Source organism: Cervus elaphus, chromosome 12, assembly GCF_910594005.1.
Source record: "Cervus elaphus chromosome 12, mCerEla1.1, whole genome shotgun sequence".
Classification (NCBI taxonomy): Eukaryota; Metazoa; Chordata; class Mammalia; order Artiodactyla; family Cervidae; genus Cervus; species Cervus elaphus.
The window spans coordinates 70869254-70890009 of record NC_057826.1 but is presented as its reverse complement, the minus strand read 5'-3'; the positions used below and the strand labels follow the sequence as shown (position 1 = coordinate 70890009).

At 38.7% G+C, this 20756-nt stretch overlaps 1 protein-coding gene across 2 annotated transcripts in view; it reads left to right on the top strand.

The window, feature by feature from the left end:
- Positions 1 to 20756, top strand: part of FMN1 (formin 1) — a 437633-nt gene that overhangs the window by 158447 nt on the left and 258430 nt on the right. For both annotated transcript variants that reach the window (XM_043919297.1, XM_043919298.1), the window contains one exon: positions 11270 to 11331. In XM_043919297.1, coding sequence (XP_043775232.1) covers positions 11270 to 11331 — 62 coding nt within the window. The remainder of the gene's footprint in view (positions 1 to 11269; positions 11332 to 20756) is intronic.

The following is a 20756-nucleotide window of genomic DNA, read 5'->3' as shown; positions in this document are numbered from 1 at the left end:
TCTACCGTTTTCAAGTCCTGAGAGTTAGAACCTCTGTTCCTCTTTTTCACACATAGAGTCCCAAAGCTACTGAATTTCAGGGTCAAGTTCTCTTTTTAAGAAACAAAAACATCCTTTGTGTTGAACAGAGACCACTGCCTCCCCGTCGTCACCCCCAAGAGACAGGGAAGATTTGCCTTGGTCTTCTCCAAGGTATTTGCAAACCCAAAAAATGTGGAGGGAGGGGACTGCCACCAACAGGATACAGCTGAAAACCACCAACCATGATTCATTATTCTGTAACCTTTATACTCTTACCGTTCTCTTATGAGCCCTCAAAGGGAGTAGTCCACCAGCGAGGGTGTTAACTTCCTCCTCCTGCGCGCTGCCCGCTTATTGTATTTTATCATCTTTGTCACGAATGGGGATGTGTTTTCTTGCCACCTGTCGCACTGGGACTGTTGGTACAAAACTGTTGTTTGAAGAGGAGATGAATCAAGATTTACTGGGTGTTAGCTTTGCAGTGATATTCATCAGTCTGTTGATTAGTCAGAACTATATGTCACGCCCTTCCAGGTACAGTTTACAAAAAAAAAAGAATCATTTCAAAATATATTCTACATGGTTTCTCTTTAGGATGTAAATGGACATTATTCCCAAGGGGCATCAGTGTTGAAAGAAGGTTGGTTTGGCTAAGCTTCTTTTGCCTACTTTGTGGAGACTTGGTATTGATTCAGGTTTAAATGTTGATCATCACTTTGGTTAGGGCTCAACACTTATACAAGACTCACACTTACTAAATTGTTCTTATTTGATCCACCTAGAAGACTCTTTTAGGGGCTTCCCAGGTGGTTCAGAGGTAATGAGTCTGCCTGCCAATGCAGGAGACATGGGCTCGATCCCTGGGTCTGGAAGATCCCCTGGAGAAGGAAATGGCAACCCTCTCCAGTATTCTTGCCTGGGAAATCCCATGGAGAGTGGAGCCTGGCCAACTACAGTCCATGGGGTCACAAAGAATTGGACATGACTTAGCAACCCAACAACTAGAGACTCTCTTATACCTATATGATATTCTTTTTATGACATGGTGGTTTTGCTCGGTCGCTCAGTCATGTCCAGCTCTTGGTGACCCCATGGACAGCAGTATGCCAGGCTCCCTGTCCTTCACCATCTCCTGGAGCTTGCTCAAACTCATGTCCTTTGAGTCAGTGATGTCATCCAATCATTTCATCCTTGTTCATCCTCTTCTCCTCCCGCCTTCAGTCTTTCCCAGCATCAGGGTCTTTTCTAATGAGTCAGCTCTTCACATCAGGTGGCCAAAGTATTAGATCTTCAGCATCAGTTCTTCCAATGAATATTCAGGATTGATTTCCTTTAGAATTGACTGGTTTGATCTCCTTGCAGTCCAGGAGATTCTTTTTTTTTTCTTTTTCAGGAGATTCTTAAGAGTCTTCTTCAACACCACAGTTCAAAAGCATCAATTCTTCAGCACTCAGCCTTCTTTATGATCCAACTCTCACATCCATACATGACTACTAGAAAAACCATAGCTTTGGCTAGACGGACCTTTGTTGGCAAAGTGATGTCTCTGCTTTTTAATATTCTTTATATGACACGTGAAGAAGCTAATATATATATATATATATATATATATATAACCTTAGCAATCTTTTTCTTATACTTTAATGCTAGGTATGCATAAATAAAATTATATAAAAGACATAGAAGCTAGTGCTAGTGCTAAGTCACTTCAGTCTTGTCAGACTCTTTGTGAGTCTGTGGACCATAGTCTGCTAGGCTCCTCTGTCAATGGAATTCTCCAGGCAAGAATACTGGAGTGAGTTGCCATTTCCTTCTCCAGGGGATCTTCTCAACCCAGGGACTGGACCTGCATCGTAACATCTCCTGCATTGGCAGGTGGGTTCTTTACCACTAAAGCCACGTGGGAATCCCCATGGAGGCTAAAGAAGAGATTTTTCATTGAAAGGCCTTCTTCCCTCATAACCCATCTCAGCTCCTCTTCTCCTGGATGGCACCATGTTCCTGATTTTGTTAATAGTGTTTGTTTTTCTTATATAGTCTTTCATTTGTGAACCTAGATATAGAATTTTGGGATAAGGTGGTATGGATATCTTCAACTTTATTAGAAAGTGTTGAGCATTTTCCATAGTGATTGTACCAGTTTGCATTCCTACCACAAGGGCTTGAGGGTTTCCATTGCCCCACATCTTCACCAGCAGTCAGTTCTGTCTAACTTTCTTCCTGATTGCTAAGTGAGAATAGGCACATGTAATGTATCTGTTACTTGTGTGTCCTCTTTCAGAGTGCCTATTGACGCATTTAGCTATTTTTCATTTTCTGTAGTTTTTTAAGGAACTATTCATACATATATTTATACTAGATCTTTGATTATGGATTCCAATTATATTCTCCTATGCTATGGCTTGTCTTTTCTCTCACTTTATAGTATATTGATGAAAAGTTCTTAATTTTAATATAGTTGAATTTGTTACTTTTATCCTTTAGTGCTTTTTGGCATCTTAAATTCTTTCCTATCCTGAAGTTATAAAAATATTACTGTGTGTTGCTTATAAGATACTGAGTTTTGTACAGTGTAACTCTTTATCAATTTGGAATGACTATTCCACAGTATAAAGTTGGGGTCCAGCTTCATGTTTTTTTCATGAGACTATCCACTTTTCCCCACCAGTAATTATTGAAAAGACTGCTCTTTATTGTAAAGAAAGATCATTTGTGCTGCTTCTGTCGTACCAAGTAACCGTAAGTTTATGTTGTATTTCTAGTCTCCTAGTCTATTAGCTCCTCTTTTAGTACCACACCACCATAATTGGGTTGTGATAGGAAAAAGTAATTCTTGTTACATAGTAAGGCATGTTGTCTTACCTTTATATTTTTGTGAAGTTTTTTGGCTTTTTGCATGTTCATGCTTCAATATACATTTCAGAATGAGCTCCTTAAGTTTGAACAAAACAAAAACCCTGAGAAATGTTGAATGGGATTGCATTGAATTGTTAGACCAAATTTGGGAAGATCCATCTTTACACTATGGAGTCATCCAAAACATGACTTGCTTACTTTCTATGTCTTTCTGGGTAATATATTTAAATACAGTGTTTCTATTTTCTCATATGAAGTCTTGCATTTTTTGGTTAGATTCTTTTTAAGTACTTTATATTTTTAGAGGTACTTGTAAATGTCAAGTTTTTTTCTTTAAACTGTTGGTGATATCAAGATTTTTGTATTCTGATTTTATATCCATCAATTCTACTAAACTCATGTATTAATTCTAATATTTTACCTGTAGAATCTTTTGGATTTTTCTAAATGCACAATCATAGTGAATAATGAGTTTATGTTTCCCTTTAATATATGTATATGTGTGTGTGTGTGCACATGTGTTTTTCTTTTTTTCTTGTCCTACTGCTTCTGCTGGTCCCCTTAGGAAAACAATGAATAGAAGTGGTGGTAACAAGTATTCTTGTGTTAACGGTGAATCTCCTAGGGAAAGCATTCAGAAGTTAAATATTTGTAAGCTTTAAAGAATTTTAATGTACTATAGAGTTAACTTTTTTTAGTTTAAGAATTCTGATTCTGAGTTTTTTTTTTTTTTTTTAATTTTTTTATTAGTTGGAGGCTAATTACTTCTCAACATTTCAGTGGGTTTTGTCATACATTGATATGAATCAGCCATAGATTTACACTTATTCCCCATCCCGATCCCCCCTCCCACCTCCCTCTCCACCCGATTCCTCTGGGTCTTCCCAGTGTACCAGGCCCGAGCACTTGTCTCATGCATCCCACCTGGGCTGGTGATCTGTTTCACCATAGATAGTATACATGCTATTCTTTTGAAACATCCCACCCTCACCTTCTCCCACAGAGTTCAAAAGTCTGTTCTGTATTTCTGTGTCTCTTTTTCTGTTTTGCATATAGGGTTATCGTTACCATCTTTCTAAATTCCATATATATGTGTTAGTATGCTGTAATGTTCTTTATCTTTCTGGCTTACTTCACTCTGTATAAGGGGCTCCAGTTTCATCCATCTCATTAGGACTGGTTCAAATGAATTCTTTTTGACGGCTGAGTAATATTCCATGGTGTATATGTACCACAGCTTCCTTATCCATTCATCTGCTGATGGGCATCTAGGTTGCTTCCATGTCCTGGCTATTATAAACAGTGCTGCGATGAACATTGGGGTGCACGTGTCTCTTTCAGATCTGGTTTCCTCAGTGTGTATGCCCAGAAGTGGGATTGCTGGGTCATATGGCGTTTCTATTTCCAGTTTTTTAAGGAATCTCCACACTGTTTTCCATAGTGGCTGTACTAGTTTGCATTCCCACCAACAGTGTAAGAGGGTTCCCTTTTCTCCACACCCTCTCCAGCATTTATTGCTTGTAGACTTTTGGATAGCAGCCATCCTGACTGGTGTGTAATGGTACCTCATTGTGGTTTTGATTTGCATTTCTCTAATAATGAGTGATGTTGAGCATCTTTTCATGTGTTTGTTAGCCATCTGTATGTCTTCTTTGGAGAAATGTCTGTTTAGTTCTCTGGCCCATTTTTTGATTGGGTCATTTATTTTTCTGGAATTGAGCTGCAGGAGTTGCTTGTATATTTTTGAGATTAATCCTTTGTCTGTTTCTTCATTTGCTATTATTTTCTCCCAATCTGACGGCTGTCTTTTCACCTTACTTATAGTTTCCTTTGTAGTGCAAAAGCTTTTAAATTTCATTAGGTCCCATTTGTTTAGTTTTGCTTTTATTTCCAATATTCTGGGAGGTGGGTCATAGAAGATCTTGCTGTGATTTATGTCGGAGAGTGTTTTGCCTATGTTCTCCTCTAGGAGTTTTATAGTTTCTGGTCTTACATTTAGATCTTTAATCCATTTTGAGTTTATTTTTGTGTATGGTGTTAGAAAGTGTTCTAGTTTCATTCTTTTGCAAGTGGTTGACCAGTTTTCCCAGCACCACTTGTTAAAGAGGTTGTCTTTTTTCCATTGTATATCCTTGCCTCCTTTGTCAAAGATAAGGTGTCCATAGGTTCGTGGATTTATCTCTGGGCTTTCTATTCTGTTCCATTGGTCTACATTTCTGTCTTTGTGCCAGTACCACACTGTCTTGATGACTGTGGCTTTGTAGTAGAGTCTGAAGTCAGGCAGGTTGATTCCTCCAGTTCCATTCTTCTTTCTCAAGATTACTTTGGCTATTCGAGGTTTTTTGTATTTCCATACAAATTGCGAAATTCTTTGGTCTAGTTCTGTGAAAAATACCGTTGGTAGCTTGATAGGGATTGCATTGAATCTATAGATTGCTTTGGGTAGAATAGCCATTTTGACAATATTGATTCTTCCAATCCATGAACACGGTATGTTTCTCCATCTGTTTGTGTCCTCTTTGATTTCTTTCATCAGTGTTTTATAGTTTTCTATGTATAGGTCTTTTGTTTCTTTAGGTAGATATACTCCTAAGTATTTTATTCTTTTTGTTGCAATGGTGAATGGTATTGTTTCCTTAATTTCTCTTTCTGTTTTTTCATTGTTAGTATATAGGAATGCAAGGGATTTCTGTGTGTTAATTTTATATCCTGCAACTTTACTATATTCATTGATTAGTTCTAGTAATTTTCTGGTAGAGTCTTTAGGGTTTTCTATGTAGAGGATCATGTCATCTGCAAACAGTGAGAGTTTCACTTCTTCTTTTCCTATCTGGATTCCTTTTACTTCTTTTTCTCTTCTGATTGCTGTGGCCAAAACTTCCAACACTATGTTGAACAGTAGTGGTGAGAGTGGGCACCCTTGTCTTGTTCCTGATTTCAGGGGAAATGCTTTCAATTTGTCACCATTGAGGGTGATGCTTGCTGTGGGTTTGTCATATATAGCTTTTATTATGTTGAGGTATGTTCCTTCTATTCCTGCTTTTTGGAGAGTTTTAATCATAAATGAGTGTTGAATTTTGTCAAAGGCTTTCTCTGCATCTATTGAGATAATCATATGGTTTTTATCTTTCAATTTGTTAATGTGGTGTATTACATTGATTGATTTGCGGATATTGAAGAATCCTTGCATTCCTGGGATAAAGCCCACTTGGTCATGGTGTATGATTTTTTTAATATGTTGTTGGATTCTGTTTGCTAGAATTTTGTTAAGGATTTTTGCATCTATGTTCATCAGTGATATTGGCCTGTAGTTTTCTTTTTTTGTGGCATCTTTGTCTGATTTTGGAATTAGGGTGATGGTGGCCTCATAGAATGAGTTTGGAAGGTTACCTTCCTCTGCAATTTTCTGGAAGAGTTTGAGTAAGATAGGTGTTAGCTCTTCTCTAAATTTTTGGTAGAATTCAGCTGTGAAGCCATCTGGTCCTGGGCTTTTGTTTGCTGGAAGATTTTTGATTACAGTTTCGATTTCCTTGCCTGTGATGGGTCTGTTAAGATCTTCTATTTCTTCCTGGTTCAGTTTTGGAAAGTTATACTTTTCTAAGAATTTGTCCATTTCATCCAAGTTGTCCATTTTATTGGCATAGAGCTGCTGGTAGTAGTCTCTTATGATCCTTTGTATTTCAGTGTTGTCTGTTGTGATCTCTCCATTTTCATTTCTAATTTTGTTAATTTGGTTCTTCTCTCTTTGTTTCTTAATGAGTCTTGCTAATGGTTTGTCAATTTTGTTTATTTTTTCAAAAAACCAGCTTTTAGCTTTGTTGATTTTTGCTATGGTCTCTTTAGTTTCTATTGCATTTATTTCTGCCTTAATTTTTAAGATTTCTTTCCTTCTGCTAACCCTGGGGTTCTTCATTTCTTCCTTCTCTAATTGCTTTAGGTGTAGAGTTAGGTTATTTATTTGGCTTTTTTCTTGTTTCTTGATGTAAGCCTGTAATGCTATGAACCTTCCCCTTAGCACTGCTTTTACAGTGTCCCATAGGTTTTGGGTTGTTGTGTTTTCATTTTCATTCATTTCTATACATATTTTGATTTCTTTTTTGATTTCTTCTATGATTTGTTGGTTATTCAGAAGCGTGTTATTTAGCCTCCAGGTGTTTGAATTTTTAACAATTTTTTTCCTGTAATTGAGATCTAATCTTACTGCACTGTGGTCAGAAAAGATGACTGGAATGATTTCAATTTTTTTGAATTTTCCAAGACCAGATTTATGGCCCAGGATGTGATCTATTCTGGAGAAGGTTCCGTGTGCACTTGAGAAAAAGGTGAAGTTGATTGTTTTGGGGTGAAATGTCCTATAGATATCAATTAGGTCTAGCTGGTCCATTCTCCAGCAACACAGGAACATAGCCCCGAATGTCAACATACAGGCTGCCCAAGGTCACACCTAACACATAGACCCATCTCAAAACTCATTACTGGGCACTCCATTGCTCTCCAAAAAGAAGAAATCAAGTTCCACGCACCAGTACACTGACGCAAGCTTCCCTAACCGGGAAACCTTGACAAGCCAATCGTCTAACCCCACCCACTGGGTAAATCCTCCACAATAAAAAGGAACCACAGACCTCCAGAATACAGAAAGTCCACTCCAGACACAGCAATCTAAACAAGATGAAAAGGCAAAGAAATACCCAACAGGTAAAGGAACATGAAAAATGCCCACCAAGTCAAACAAAAGAGGAGGAGATAGGGAATCTACCTGAAAAAGAATTTAGAATAATGATAATAAAAATGATCCAAAATCTTGAAAACAAAATGGAGTTACAGATAAATAGCCTGGAGACAAAGATTGAAAAGATACGAGAATTGTTTAATAAAGACCTAGAAGAAATAAAAAAGAGTCAATTAAAAATGAACAATGCAATGAATGAGATCAAAAACACTTTGGAGGGAACCAAGAGTAGAATAACGGAGGCAGAAGATAGGATAAGTGAGGTAGAAGATAAAATGGTGGAAATAAATGAAGCAGAGAGGAAAAAAGAAAAAAGGATCAAAAGAAATGAGGACAACCTCAGGGACCTCTGGGACAATGTGAAACGCCCCAACATTCGAATCATAGGAGTCCCAGAAGAAGAAGACAAAAAGAAAGGTCATGAGAAAATACTCGAGGAGATAATAGCTGAAAACTTCCCTAAAATGGGGAAGGAAATAGCCACTCAAGTCCAAGAAACCCAGAGAGTCCCAAACAGGATAAACCCAAGGCGAAACACCCCAAGACACATATTAATCAAACTAACAAAGATCAAACACAAAGAACAAATATTAAAAGCAGCAAGGGAAAAACAACAAATAACACACAAAGGGATTCCCATAAGGATAACAGCTGACCTATCAATAGAAACCCTCCAGGCCAGAAGGGAATGGCAGGACGTCCTGAAAGTAATGAAAGAGAATAACCTACAACCTAGATTACTGTATCCAGCAAGGATCTCATTCAGATATGAAGGAGAACTCAAAAGCTTTACAGATAAGCAAAAGCTGAGAGAATTCAGCACCACCAAACCAGCTCTTCAACAAATGCTAAAGGATCTTCTCTAGACAGGAAATGCAGAAAGGTTGTATAAACGTGAACCCAAAACAACAAAGTAAATGGCAACGGGACCACACCTATCAATAATTACCTTAAATGTAAATGGGTTGAATGCCCCAACCGAAAGACAAAGATTGGCTGAATGGATACAAAAACAAGACCCCCATATATGCTGTCTACAAGAGACCCACCTCAAAACAAGAGACACATACAGACTAAAAGTGAAGGGCTGGAAAAAAATATTTCATGCAAATGGAGACCAAAAGAAAGCAGGAGTCGCAATACTCATATCAGATAAAATAGACTTTCAAATAAAAGCTGTGAAAAGAGACAAAGAAGGACACTACATAATGATCAAAGGATCAATCCAAGAAGAAGATATAACAATTATAAATATATATGCACCCAACATAGGAGCACCGCAATATGTACGGCAAACACTAACGAGTATGAAAGAGGAAATTAATAGTAACACAATAATAGTGGGAGACTTTAATACCCCACTCACAACTATGGATAGATCAACTAAACAGAAAATTAACAAGGAAACACAAACTTTAAATGACACAATGATTCTGAGTTTTAACCTGATGTGTAGATTCATGTAACCACCACCATAATCACGATTGAGAATAGTCACCCTCAAAATTCCTTTGTATGCTGTTCCATTGTAGTCAAACATTCCCCTGTGTCTAACTTGTGGCCACTGCTGCTCTGATCTGTTCTTCATCTGTGTGGTTTTGCCTTTTCCAGAATGTTATATGAAATTAAACAACAGTTAACCTCTGAGGCTGACTTCCTTCACTCTGCATAATGCCTTTGATATTTGTCTTTGTTGATGTGTTGTTATTATTATTGAGTAGTATTGAATTCTATGGACATGCCACAGTTTATGTATACATTAGCCAGATGAATTATGCACATTTTTTTAGCTATGTAACTTATTTTGCTTCTTTGGATAATGGGGATAATGCATCATAGGGTTATTGTGGGGATGAAATGAGTTAATCGCTATGACATACTTAGGTAATTCCTGATATATAGTATGTGCTCAATAAATACAATCCATTATTATTGTACACATTATTAATAAAGATTTTGAAGTAGAAAAGAACTTGACAAGTTCAAGGAATAGGAAGAGACCCAGCATGCCTGGCGTGTAATGAGAGGGGAAGGTGGCATGTAGAAGGTATGTAGGAGCAGGGTCAGACCTGATGGCTACAGCGTGGAGTTTTTATGTTAGTCCAAATACAGTGGAAAGCACAGGGATGAGACATGATCTGGTTTATGACTTGAGTAGATCATTTAGGCTGTGGTGAGGAGAATGAGTTATAGAGATGGTGGGAGTGAAAGCAGATTACCATGGTGGTCAGAGAAAAGATGGTGGGGGCTTAGACCATAGTGGTGCTTCTGGGGTTGGTGAGAAGTGGTTTGATGGAAGGTAGGGGTCAGAGGTAGAACCCACAGAACTTGCTGAGGGATCGTAGTTCAGTGGAACACATTCCCCGTCAGAGCAGTGGTGTGGCTAGTGGCTAGTCTTAATTATCAGCAGCAATGCTGTTTTCTCTTACGGTTTTGCTGAAGACTTTCCTCATCCATTAAAAAAAAAAATTGGAATATAGTTGATATACAATGTTGTTAGTTTCTGCTGTACACCAAAGTGAATCAGTTATACATATGCACATATATCGACTCTTTTAGATTCTTTTCCCTTACCAGTCATTACAGAGTATTGAGAAGAGTTCCCTGTACTATACAGTAGGTTCTTATTAGTAGTTATAGTACGGGTTGCCTGTACTATACAGTAGGTTCCTATTTTATGTATAGTGGTGTGTTATCTACTTTTGAATTGAAACTTAAACTTTCTTGCTTGATTTCTGGGATCCACCTGAAGAGATAGCCTGCCTTTTCATACACTTTTAAATGACATCTGATTCCTTTCTTATAATCACAGTCCCAAACACATTTGCAAAAAAATAAAAATGGAAACTTATCCCACAACAGTGTTTTCTCCGGGTGGTTCTCTACAGCCTGTGTAGTGCTGTGACCCCTCATTCTAAGTCGTCCTGCTGGAAGGAAATTTGATTCGTCAGTGGGATGGTAGTTTTAGTGGTTGGCAGGAGTTCCTGTGTACACTTGGGACTGACTGTTGGAATAAACATTATTAGACTCAGACTAAAATTGGACCAGAAATTTATTTTCATCCTCCTTTCAACCTCAACTCACCCTCGAGTCTCTCATCCACATGACAAATGGTCTTGACTTTTTGAAGTGATCTTAAAGATTAAAGTCAGCCCTGGGTGCTGGCTTATTAGTCTTGCATTCAAATGGAGATTTTTTTTTTTTTTTGGAAACAGTTAAAAATAGAGTTCTCTGATCTCACATGAAGACATTTTCTTTTATTTCCTGTGTGTCTCCTCTTAACATGACTATATTTGTTCTCTGTGGGTCTTTAGCTTCCAACTCCTTCTTAAGACAAACACCTGATCAGTCTTTATCTGGAACACTCATTATGTCCTTTTTTTAAAAAACAACAACAAAAAACTCTATCCTATCTGCTTAATTTCAGACATTTCATATTTCAGGATTTGCTAAATTGGGGGGTAAATCTCCCTTCTAGATTGAGTTTCTAGTTGCATTTTGCCCTAGTTTTTATCATCTCTTGTCAGGTTAATGTCAAACTATGGTATTTATTTACTCAGTTGGCTGGTAGGAGGGCTTATGGAATCTTAGAGCTACTCATTAGAATTCTGTGCATAATTTTGTGCTTCTTTGTAATTGACTTCTTTTGTGTTCTTACAGAATACCAAGCTGCTATTTTACACTTGAAGAGGGAGCACAAAGAAGAAATTGAAAACCTACAGGTATATTTCTTTGATTCTACTGAACTGGTTATTTGAGACTGATGCTTGGTTTTCTCATGTGTTGAAGTAAATACTCCACTTTTTTGACACATTTACCAAGACAGCATCTCCGCTTTGTACCTGCCACCAAGTCTTGAGTTTATACTGGGGTTGAAAGTCTTGAACACCATTTTTAGTAGCATTAAATTCCTATTTTAAAAAAAATACCACAGATGCATTTGGGGAAAGATTTGATTGGAGAAAATGATGGTTTTATTTGGAATGCAGGGAAGAAGATGGAGTATTTAGACTTGTACTGTTTCTAAGAAAGCTCTGAAATATTGTTTTCTATGCACATTTGCACATTGCACATTATTTTGCTTGGCGTCCTCCCAGCATTGTGTTCACTTCTGTGTGTTGCTTAGCACATGTCTGCAATGTGATGTCAGGCAGATTAAGGCAGTTAAGGAAGTGGTCCTAGTAGGAGGAAGAATTGTGCTGGATCAGCCATTCCATATCCCCAGAGAGCGCTTGGATGCTGCTGACTTGATCTCCTTTGTGAAGTCCAGAAAGTCTGAAGGATCATTTCCTTTGTCCCACTAATTATCATTCCCTTATGTTTGGTATTTACTTGCTGGGCCTGTAACAGGAAGTTTCACAGTCATAATCTCATATAACTAAATATTGAATCAGGCACTGATTCCAGTTTACTGATAACTGGGGTTGACCCCATATCTCAGGAGAGAACATTAGCGAAATTGAAATCAAACTTGGTAGTTGTATAGTGCTAAGTCATTACATGTTAAGTCAGTGAGTTTGTGGATCAAATATTCTTCTTTCCATAGGTGATAATATACTTTTTTGAATAACTGAGAAATAACTGAGATTGTATATTTGATTTTATATGAAACTACTGCAGGTAGCAAAAAAGATAATCAAATAGGTCATGTCTGTGTTAGTCACTCAGTCGTGTCTGACTCTTTGCAACCCCGTGGACTGTAGCCCGCCAGGCTCCCCTGTCCATGGAATTTTCCAGGCAAGAACACTGGAGTGGATTGCCATTTCCTACTCCAGGGGATCTTCCCAACCCAGGGATCAAACCTGGGTCTTCTGAATTGCAGACAGATTCTTTACGGTCTGAGCTACCAGGGCAGCCTTATGGGGTATGAATTCAGGCCACCCCTGAACAGCTTGGTTTAAATCGTTTGGGGCAGGGAATAAGTCCATTTCACAAAGAAACAAAAAAGTGGAAAAGTACCTCTGACTCCTAGGGGACAAAGCGGGGGAAGGGAGGGGAGCGATTATCTCCTTTGTTGCAAAATACTCTACAGAGACCTTGCTTTTCCCCTTTGTTCTGATGTGTAGAAGATTGCCAGCTGTCTCAGAGAAGCTGGAGTGGGAATTAATTAAAGAAGCAGATTGCTGAAGAGGGTGGTACAGAAGTGAGTCCCTGAGCAGAAGGATTCTATAACAGCTCAGCCATAAGAATTAACACAACCTTCCCCAAGTTCTAGATCAGCCCTGGGAGTACTTTGACAGCTAATAATATTCACAGGGACCACAGGTACTTGCAGTCTTGGGGCTCTTCCTTCGTGCCAGGCATTTTTCTAGGCATGTTACATATATTATTTCATGTCTTTTCATCTCCCTCCACAAAAAAGTCTCATGATCTTTCATCTCAAACTAGGAGAAGTTTTGAGAAGGGAAAGGATGAATAAGTGAAAAGGAAAAAAAAAAGTATATTGTTATCATGATCTCCATTTAAAATAAAGGTTAGACCAAGGTATGACTGACAATAGTAAACATTAAAAAATGTTCCTAGTTATACTTTAAGCTTTCTTTAAGTATACCTGAAATAATTGTCTGTTCTTTTAATGCTATTGATAAACTTAAAAATATGTCCCATATTTTTTTTTTCAATTTATTTTTGATTGAAGGAAATTGCTTTACAATATTGTGTTGGTTTCTGCCATTCATCAACATGAATCAGCGATAGGTACACGTTTCCCCTCCCTCGGGAACCTCCCTCCCCATCCCGCCCTTCTAGGCTGTCACAGAGCCCTAGTTTGAGTTTCCTAAGTCATAGCAAATTCCCTCTGGCTATCTCTTTTATACATGGTAGTGTATATGCAAACTGGCAACTCTTACTCTTCTTCTGACCTAGAGAAGTGTCTTGTTGGCAAATAGAACATTTTAAAGATTGAATTAGAAATAGTTTAAAGTAGGGAGAGATTTCTAGCTGCGTCTAAAAAAACAGTTGGAAAAACTGGTAATGGTGCACTTGTTTTCCTGTATGACTTTAACCTGCTGGGGTTGAGGAGCAGACGTCACTTCAACTAGGACAGGTGGTCTCCAGTTTGCCGCTGTCCCCACTCTGGGCCATTTCCCCTGCCTGGTTCCTTTAGCCCCTGGGAGATGCAGAAAATAACTAGATGTATAGCAGCACAGACCAAGTCAGAAGAGATGTAAGTTCATAAGTCGATAACCCCATTTGGCTGTACTTGTGGGCACTTGCTGAGCATCATCCCCACCTGTTTTATTCCATTAAGTGACAAAGTCACGTCTGTTGTCACAGGACTGGTGGAAGACAATTGGTGAGCAGCTCTTTTATTGCTCATTTCTTTATATGGATTTCAACTGGCAGCCTTCCCTGCCTGTCAGATTTTCTTTCTCTGCTTACAGGTCACAGAGAAGTCAGATTTGTTTCAGGACCTCTTCAAAACACCTTTCTAGAGTAAGAAAGAGTCCGTGCTTCAGTAAATAGGGAAAGTGATTCATTCTGTCACCATGTATAAGAATTGATATGTGTCATATTTAGTTTTTTGAGACTGTTTTCATAGACTTTAAAAAAAAAAATGGCCTGACTCAACAAATGGAGAACCTGATGTCAGCTTGTTATTCTGTTTTTGACTGTAATTTCGTAGGAAGTCATTTAATTGTTAAATTCCCCCACCTACAAAATGGAATCCTTTTTGATTGGAAGTTGGAACTTTTAGCCAGTCTCAAGGTTTATGAAAGTGGGGAGTTTTTATCTCAGACATGCTCTGTAGCCCACATTTGTGGAAGGCTATGCAGGAGAAGGCAATGGCACCCCACTGCAGTACTCTTGCCTGGAAAATCCCATGAATGGAGGAGCCTAGTGGGCTGCAGTCCATGGGGTCTCTAAGAGTTGGACATGACTGAGTGACTTCACTTTCACTTTTCACTTTCATGCATTGGAGAAGGAAATGGCAACTCACTTCAGTATTCTTGACTGGAGAATCCCAGGGATGGGGGAGCCTGGTGGGCTGCCGTCTATGGGGTCACATAGACTCGGACATGACTGAAGCGACTTAGCAGCAGCAGCATGCTGTAGAAGGGGCTTGGTCCTGGGACTGGCTTTTCAAAATGTGTAGCAACTCAGATACATATCCTCCCTGTAATTCAAAAGCAAGAAGTTCTTGATGATTTGAATGAATTCATTTCCAAATTCTATCAATTTATATATACGTTTTACTCAAAGCCCTCGACTGACTTTTCTGTGCAAATCTCCAGTAGGAGAGTTGTGGCAGGTCCAACATTTTCCATGGCTTAGCTATCTCATTTATACTAAAACCAGCAAAATTCTTAAATTTTGTTCAAGTATGCCCTTTATTTAGCAAACTTTGCCCTATGAGTATTTGATCGCTTCATGATATTCAGCATCATCTAGTTCATTTTTCAGTTCTGAGTAAGTCTGTGTTACTGATTTTATTTTTCAAAGAGTGGCACCTTTACAGATATTTGAGAAAATTTTGCCTGTGGTAGCCACTGCACAACAAGTTCATGGTTTATGTAGAAACATAGTTTATACCTGCCCTTTCAAGGCATGTGATAAAGCTAATTCCCCCATGGTGTAAATAAAGATTTTTTTCCTTTGGAATTGTCTAGGAGCACGGTTTGAAAATCACCATCACAGCTCTTGTACAAAATCTTATATAGTTGGTGTTTGTCTTATTGTAGCCAGGATTCAGTTCAGCTCCTTGCACTGTGACATTAGGAAATTAATCAACTTCTTTGGCATTTAGTTTTCTCAGTTTCAGCATTTGTTCAATAATAATCATATTGATGCCCAAATAGCAAATATTGGAGAAGATGTGGAGAAAATGGAACCCTCCTACACTGTTGGTAGGAATGTAAATTGGTGCAGCTACTATGGAGAACAATATGGAGGTTTCTCAAAAAACTACAATAGATCTACTATATGAGACAGCACTTCCACTCCTGGGTGTATATCTGAAAAAAACAAACAGTTTGAAAGCTATGTGCACCTCAGTGTTCACAGCAGCATTATTTACAATTATCAAGATATGGATGGACCCTAACTGTCCATCAACAGATAAATGGATCCAAATATAAATAAGCTACAAGGATTTATAGTACAGTGCAAGGAACATAGCCAGTATTTTACAATAACTCTAAATGGAATATAACTTTTAAAAATTGTGAATCACTGTGTTATACATCTATAACATAAAATATTGTACATCAACTGTAGCTCAGTTTTTAAAGATGTAGTAATTTTGATGATGCCTCTGTTCTAGGATTGTTCAATATGACATATACCCGATTATGAACACTTGTTCAGTAAATACCATTTCTCGTTCCTTTTGCTCTGCTCAGGTCTCCTTGTAATTAGGCAGCTTGAGTTTAGAGCAGTCCTCAGGCCCTTTTGGTTGAGGACTTCTTTGGGACTTTGACTTATTCTTTCCATGGTCTTCCAGCTATCCACTAACCTCTGTGCTCTATATCAGGGGGTCTAAACCAGGCTTTCGCAGGGGTCATTATGCTGAACAGTGAGCCTCCAAAATGCTCCTTGACAAAAATATTTCATAGTCTAATAAGTTTGAGAAAGATCTTGTTCCCCTGTTAGAGCTTTACCGTGAATAGAGAAGAGCAGAGGGAGGGAGGGAAAAAGGGAGGGCTGTATAGCTTGTTTCTCACATAATTCTTTTCTTCCTCCTAGTAATCGATGTTTCTGAATACTGCTCTGTGTTGATCTGTATAATCTTAACTCAGTGTACAATCTTCTTTCTCAGTCTTGAGTTCTTTGGGTGATTTTATTACCCTTTTCATGCCACCAAGGTCCTGCTTATTAATCTGATTGTAGGTACCTGCGGGGAGCAATTTTTTTTCTCTGTTTTTGAAAGTACCTAGTAAAGTTCTTGGCACATAGATGATGCACAAGTATTTTTTAAAATAACAACCTATGATTGAAAAACAAGTAGCGACTAAAATGTAATCAAATCCCCACTGTGTGCCAACCTTTGTTCTATGCATTTGGTACTAGTATTAGAGTAAATGTAGAAATATGATCAAAGATTTGTCCCCATTTTCAGATTTTAAAACCTGAGGCTTTCAGAGACTCTGAATTGTCAGAAATCCTAGACCAGTATGTGTGTGTGTGCTGGGTCCTTAGTCATGTCCAATTCTTTGCAACCCAGTGGACTGTAGCCCACTAGGCTCCTCTGTCCATGGGATTATCCGAGCAGGAATACTGGAGTAGGTTGCCAGGGAACCTGAATTTGAATCCATCTAGATCTGTCTGACTTTGAAGCCAAGGTCTTTCTATTAATCAATGCAACATTAGTGGAAAGAACATTGGATCTAGAAATACAAAGTTTGGAGTGTGGTCTCACTTTGGGGACGATGAACTGTGTGACCTTCAGGCAATTTTTTTGAATCATTTTTCTGATTTACAAAATGAAGAACCAGGCCGTATACTAATAGCAACGTTGAATTTTATCATTGGTCCAACCACACTAGTAAAAAAAGTTCAGTTTGTCCACCACATTGTCCTTTCAGCCCTAGGGTTACCTAACTCAGCATCTGTAAAACCCTGTGTTTTACACCTCTCCCTTGTTTTCCTCCTTCTTCTGGAGGTTCCCCTTTCTAACCACGGGGGTCTCTTCTCAGCTCTCCTTGCTTCCTTGGGACACTGCCTTCTGTCCTCCGAGTGCTGATTAGGATACCTGACTCAGTGAGGGAGCACAGCTCTCAGAATGGCAAATGCAGCTTCCATGGGAGGGCCAGCTCTGCTTTCTGACGGGGGGAAAGCATAAAGATGGGTAGGACTTCTTTGGCTCTCTACTTCCTCAATTTTGAAAGTGGAGGGGGAAAAAATGCATGCCCCATATCTGGCTTTTGAGGAGCTTGGATAATGAAAAACCCTGTTTTTGACTAGCACTTTCAGCAGTTCAGAAGTAAGTGCCTTAGAAATGACACATTGTTTTATCAGTTTGTAACTAATGTTCTTTGAGTTGTGAGATAGAAGAAAACTAGCCAACAGTCGCATTTCCTTTACGGGAACCTTTTCCGTTTACCCCATTCATCACAAGCACAGTCCCTCACTGAGGGGAAACTTGACTGAAAACTGGCCTCTAGCAGGCCCCTGCTCATTGTGCAATGCAGGCACATTTCTTATATGGTAACTCCTACTGTGAAATGATCCAGGGATGGGCGCCAAACTAGAAATTAACTTACGTTATACCTTGTGGGACCCCAGAGAACCAAATGCTATGTTGGCCTCCACTAAGAGAAACTTGTAGACGTCCTTACTTTCTTCTCTCCAGCCCACCCCACTGGTCCATTTCTAATAGTAAACACATTGCTGTTGAAAAAAAATTGAGTACAAGCTACACTTGAGCTGATACAGCTAAGTTTACAAAGACATGCACACCCTGATCCTAGCCCATTTGTTATGTTCTTTACTATCAACATAACACATTTAAATCTGTTAGTTCCTGGCGAATACTTTGAGGGAAGGGAAATAACTTGTAGACTGATAAACAAAACTTTTGCAAATATGAAATATTTCATTAAACCCTTATGGCATTCCCCTAAGTGCTGATATTTCATTACTGAGATGCCAGGAAAGATGAGAGAGTGTTGGGAAATATTTTAATTTATTGTTTCATTGTGTGCATATAGTATAGTGTTAGAAGTTGAGTGGATTTGCTGGTTTACCCCTGCTGATGTGCCTTGTAGCCTCCCTGGCTACATAGAAACAGGCAAGTAAATTTGGGATTGAACTTGGATGAAAAACAAAAAGTGATTAATTCCTTGTCTGACTTAGCCCAGGAGCCCTTTGTCTCAGCCTTCAAGATGCTGTCTCGCCCCATATAATTCCACTATTTTTTCAAGTTGCATTTGCTGATAGAGGGAAGCTGGTTGTAGAATGAAGACTGTGGGCTTTACTTGAATTCGTATCATCGAGGCTGATGCCGGCTTTGTTTGCCTCCTTCAGGCATCATCGGCTCCAAACATTCCCACTGTCTTTATTTTTTAAATTGAAGCATAGTAGATTTGCAATGTTGTGCCAACCTCTGCCATGCAGCAGAGTAGTCTTTTAAAATATTGTTTTCCTTTAGGGTTTATCCCAGAAGATTGTATATAGTTACCTGTGCTATACATTATGACCTTGTTATTTATCCATTCTAAATGTAATTGTTCGCATCTACCAACCCCAAATTCCCAGTCCATCCCTCTTCTCACCACCCCTCCTTGGCAACCACAAGTCTGATCTGTGTCTGGGAGTCTGTTTCTGTTTTGTAGATAGGTTCATTTGTGCCATAATTTAGATTCTACATATAAGCAATATCATATGGTGATAACATATGGTATTTGTCTCTCTTTTCTGACTTACTTCACTTAGTATGATAATCTCTAGTTGTATCCATGCTGCAGCAAGTGGCACTATTTCATTCTTTTTTAGTGGCCGAGTAGTATTCCATTGCACATAGGTACCGCATCTTCTTTCTCCATTCATCTGTCAGTGGACATCTGGGTTGTTTACGAGTTTTGGCTGTCGTCAGTAGTGACGCTGTGAATCCCTTTGAGTCTTAAACTCTGAACTTGAGTCACTCATGTGAGCCAAGATGATTATTCTTTTTTCAATAGTTTTTGATGGAAGGGGACAAGCTGATGCTGGAATGGTGACTTTTTGAATGTTGGCCTTTGCTTTTTAAAAAAACTTTTAAAATTTGAAGTCTGGTTGATTTACAGTGTTGTGTTAGTTTATGGTATACAGCAGCATGGTTCAGTTATTGACCTTTGCTCTTTTGACTTTTCATGAGATATGAGAAAGTGAATGAAGTGTGTTAGATCCCATGGGGAGTGCTTTCTGCTCCCTAGATATGTCCTACGTTGCCCAGTAATGCTGTGTGTGTCTTAGTCCTGTACCATTGGGTGGATAATATGTTCTGTAGCAGTAAAGTAAGAGTATAGAACTAGGTATTCTGTGTTTTCTTCTGAATTATTTCTGGCCTGGGGAGAGTGGGCCCATGTGTCTGCCTCAACTCAGTCCAAAAGTCTTTGAGATACCCTGGTTCCACATTACCTGAAGCAGTGCTGAACGGCGAGTCAAAATATGAAGAGTTACTGAGTGATCTGACTGGATGTTGCTAGAAATGCCTTCATGACTCATGGTATTTCGGTATTATGTTATTTTGGAGGTCGCATTAGGAGGCCAAGGAGTTCTTAACTTTATGGCGCCGTCGGACACAATCCAAAGAAGTTTGTTTGATCATAATAGTGCCATTTAAAAAATCACCCTTCAGCTAATTTAAATGAACACCTGTGCTCTAATTTCCACAATGCTTCCCCTCATCCCCTATCATCTTGTTGATGTTATTTGCCTGATCCCGTAGACACCCATATTGGTGACTCCTGATACTGAGCTTGGAGAAGCTGAGTAAGAATGTCCTCATCCTCTTTCTCCATGATCTCGTGAATAACAAGCAACCATCCCTTTTGCTTTTAGAACTTCATGGACTTTTATATTTCTTTTCTCTTCCCTCCTCCGTTCCTTTCTTTCTTTCTCTTGTCCTTCTCTGCAAATGTTATTGATGGAATAGAGAGGGCAGCCATGTTGGAAAGGTGAGAAAAAGATAGATCTTAGGGCACAAAATTGAGTATCGCTGGTGTTCTATTACATTTTTAGGAAGGGATAGAGAGAGACTTTGCTTTATTTTTCAAAATTTAAATGCTGAGTACCCTTTGCTTTCTGACTTTAATTGGAGATGATTATGATCATCATTATTGAATATGAAATACAAACTTCCAGGCATTCTGCTTCATGCTTTATTTATATACATGATTTCTAATCAGTAGAGGCTCAGAAGTTAAGTGCTGTCCTGAGTTTTCATAACTGGCTAGTATAATGGCAGGATCTCCTAAGCAGGCCTGTCTGGTTTCTGAATATACTTTGTTTCTGCTGTCAAGTTATCACCTGACTTGATGCACTTTCTCTAGTAAGATAGTTTTCTAACTTTTCAGTTTCCCTCTTCCCTTCATCCTGTGACAAAGATCTCTGCAGATCATCCCTTATTGTTATTCTGTATAAGCTCTCTATTGGGTAAAAAAGATGGAGACATTTCTATGATGTTTATAAACAAAAAATAGCAACAGAGTTCTCTTATTTCCCTGGT